Source organism: Sphaeroforma arctica (genome assembly GCF_001186125.1).
Source record: "Sphaeroforma arctica JP610 unplaced genomic scaffold supercont1.832, whole genome shotgun sequence".
NCBI classification, from domain to species: domain Eukaryota; class Ichthyosporea; order Ichthyophonida; genus Sphaeroforma; species Sphaeroforma arctica.
In genome coordinates, this window is record NW_014039726.1 from 23,293 (window position 1) to 25,617 (window position 2,325).

The window sequence follows — 2,325 nt, forward strand, 5'->3', positions numbered from 1 at the left end:
GCCTTTGGCAGTTCTCTAGTGTGTGTGTGTGTGTATGCAAGTGTATATGTATATGTATATGTATATGTATATGTATATATATGTATATGTAGACAAATCTGATGATAACTTTGATATTTTAATTCTCTAAACTTATAAATAAGCATTCTTTGTTGTCTGAACTATATTCGTATCTGTAACTCTGTGCACGTATATATACTTCAAAAACACACAAGAAGTATATAATAGTCTTATAATATTTTACTAGCGTTCTTCTTACATTTTAGGAGGCCATGGGCCCATGGCTATTCGGAAATTTAAACATCGTGTCAAAACCAAATTTGAAGCCAATGCGGTCATCCTCTAATAAATTAACATACGATCCGATTTAAAAAGTCTAATAATCAATCCGCGACTTCCTGAGAACTCAAATGCGAACCAATGATAGTCCTACTGTTTCAAGCGCCACTACCATCAGGCACTGACTTTCACGAGCCACTACTATCAGGCACTTAATTGTGAACTGCCACTTCTAGAAAAGGGCTTCGATAATCAAAGACCACTATGTACGTGAAGGCCCTGCGATTTGAAGAGCCATTAGTATTACGCCCTGCCTTTTTATAAGACGAGCCACTACTAGTCTCATCAGGCCCTGACTTTTGTTCTGAGACCTAAATACGTACAGGAGGCATATTTGATCCTTATTTTTAGAGAAATAAAAACAAATCCCGGCTTCACAAAAAAGTTGCTAAAAATAGAACTTTTTATAGGTCTGTTGTATATTCCCTATTTAATTAGGTTTGTATTTGGCGGGAAAGGTATTGTGATGACGATTCATATTTCATACAAAATCAATTTTTTAAATAAAAACTCCTCTCGTCTGTACATATATTTGTGTAAAGTTGGGTCGTGCTTCCTTCAGATCCATTCTTGTACAACACAATCAGCGTAAATCAGACATAGCAACATGCACGATATGTATTTATTCATTCCCGTTGAATGAGTATATGGCCGCGCCCTGAAAAGTGACGAAGGCGTGAATATCACATATGTATTTGGAAATTAACTCTTTTTTGGGCCTGTGTGAATCAGCTTCGCAATACTATCACAATGTCGTCTGCGTCTCGAGCTCTCATCAGAGCCCTCGCACGCTCAGTGAAGGATGGTATATTCCAGGAAAGCGTATACGAAGGATTAGCGAACGCACGCGCTCTGAATGTCTCATCAGAAAAACTCTTAGCAGATGTACGCGCCACTTGTGGATTAGCGGACACGCGTAACACTAATGCAATACCTGGTGCTAGTGGTAGCAGCCTGAATATGAACATGAACATGAACATGAACATGAATATGAACCTTAATTTGGGTGGGGGTTCAACGGGTGTGAGCGAGAAGGGCTGGGATTTGGGTCTGCAGGAGAAGCAGATGCTTGTGCTGGTCAAGTACCTGCATCGCTTGTTAGAGGTCTTTGAGCCGGTATGTGATTGCCATATGTATACATCCATGTCACATGTCTTGATACCGTGTTGTCAACTGTATTCATCCAGGTATGCTTCATCAAGATTATTTATGTGGGATTTAGATGCTCTTGTTGGTCAAATACCTGTGCCGTTTATTGAAGCCCTTTGAGCCGGTATATGAGTGCCTCAAGTATATATCAACGTTTACAACCATGTATACATCTATCTATGTATCGTTGAGATGATGCATGCGCGCATTAGTGTTCTGGTCACGTATCTCTATCGCTTGTTGGAGGTCTTTGAGCCAGTTTTTACTTGCCACATGTGCGCATACACGTATGGTCCAGGTTATATACGTGCATGTGAGTGCATTGGAACACAGCGATGACCTTCGTGCTTGATTGGTAGCCGATCAAATTCTGCACGCCATATCAAACTACGAGAGCTCGCAAACTAGGTTTATTGTGTTTTATTCAATGTATACGTGCAGTAATGTTTTCAAGTACATATTGTCTTCGCATTATAGTCACACACGGCCCCGGTGTGTTGCAACCTTGTCATGAGGTTTGAACAGTTCATGATCTCTTAAGGCTTACAGCTGGTAAACATATAAATCATATCGGGAACAATTGCTGGAGGCATTCCAAGCTCTAGAACTTATGCATAGGGAGATGTAAAGCGCTACCATTCAATCCAAGCGGGACAATGGAAACTCTGTGTGTATTTTGTGTTTTCATGCATTCAATTCTCCCAATAAATTAGTTCATATACAGAAGCAAATTCGTCTGTTAACGCAGACATTGTAGTTTTGTCTTAATGCCCGTGGACATAAGTATATGTACATGAATATATATATATATACTTATACACATATATATAAATGTAC

At 39.5% G+C, this 2,325-nt stretch overlaps 1 protein-coding gene across 1 annotated transcript; it reads left to right on the forward strand.

The window, feature by feature from the left end:
* Window positions 1-1,076: 1,076 nt before the first annotated feature.
* Window positions 1,077-1,548, forward strand: SARC_08818 (hypothetical protein; the record flags this gene model as incomplete). The annotated part of the gene is made up of 1 exon (XM_014297190.1): window positions 1,077-1,548. A coding segment is annotated over exon 1 (459 nt), but the record flags the coding sequence as incomplete, so codon positions are not given.
* Between the last annotated feature and the right edge of the window lie 777 nt (window positions 1,549-2,325).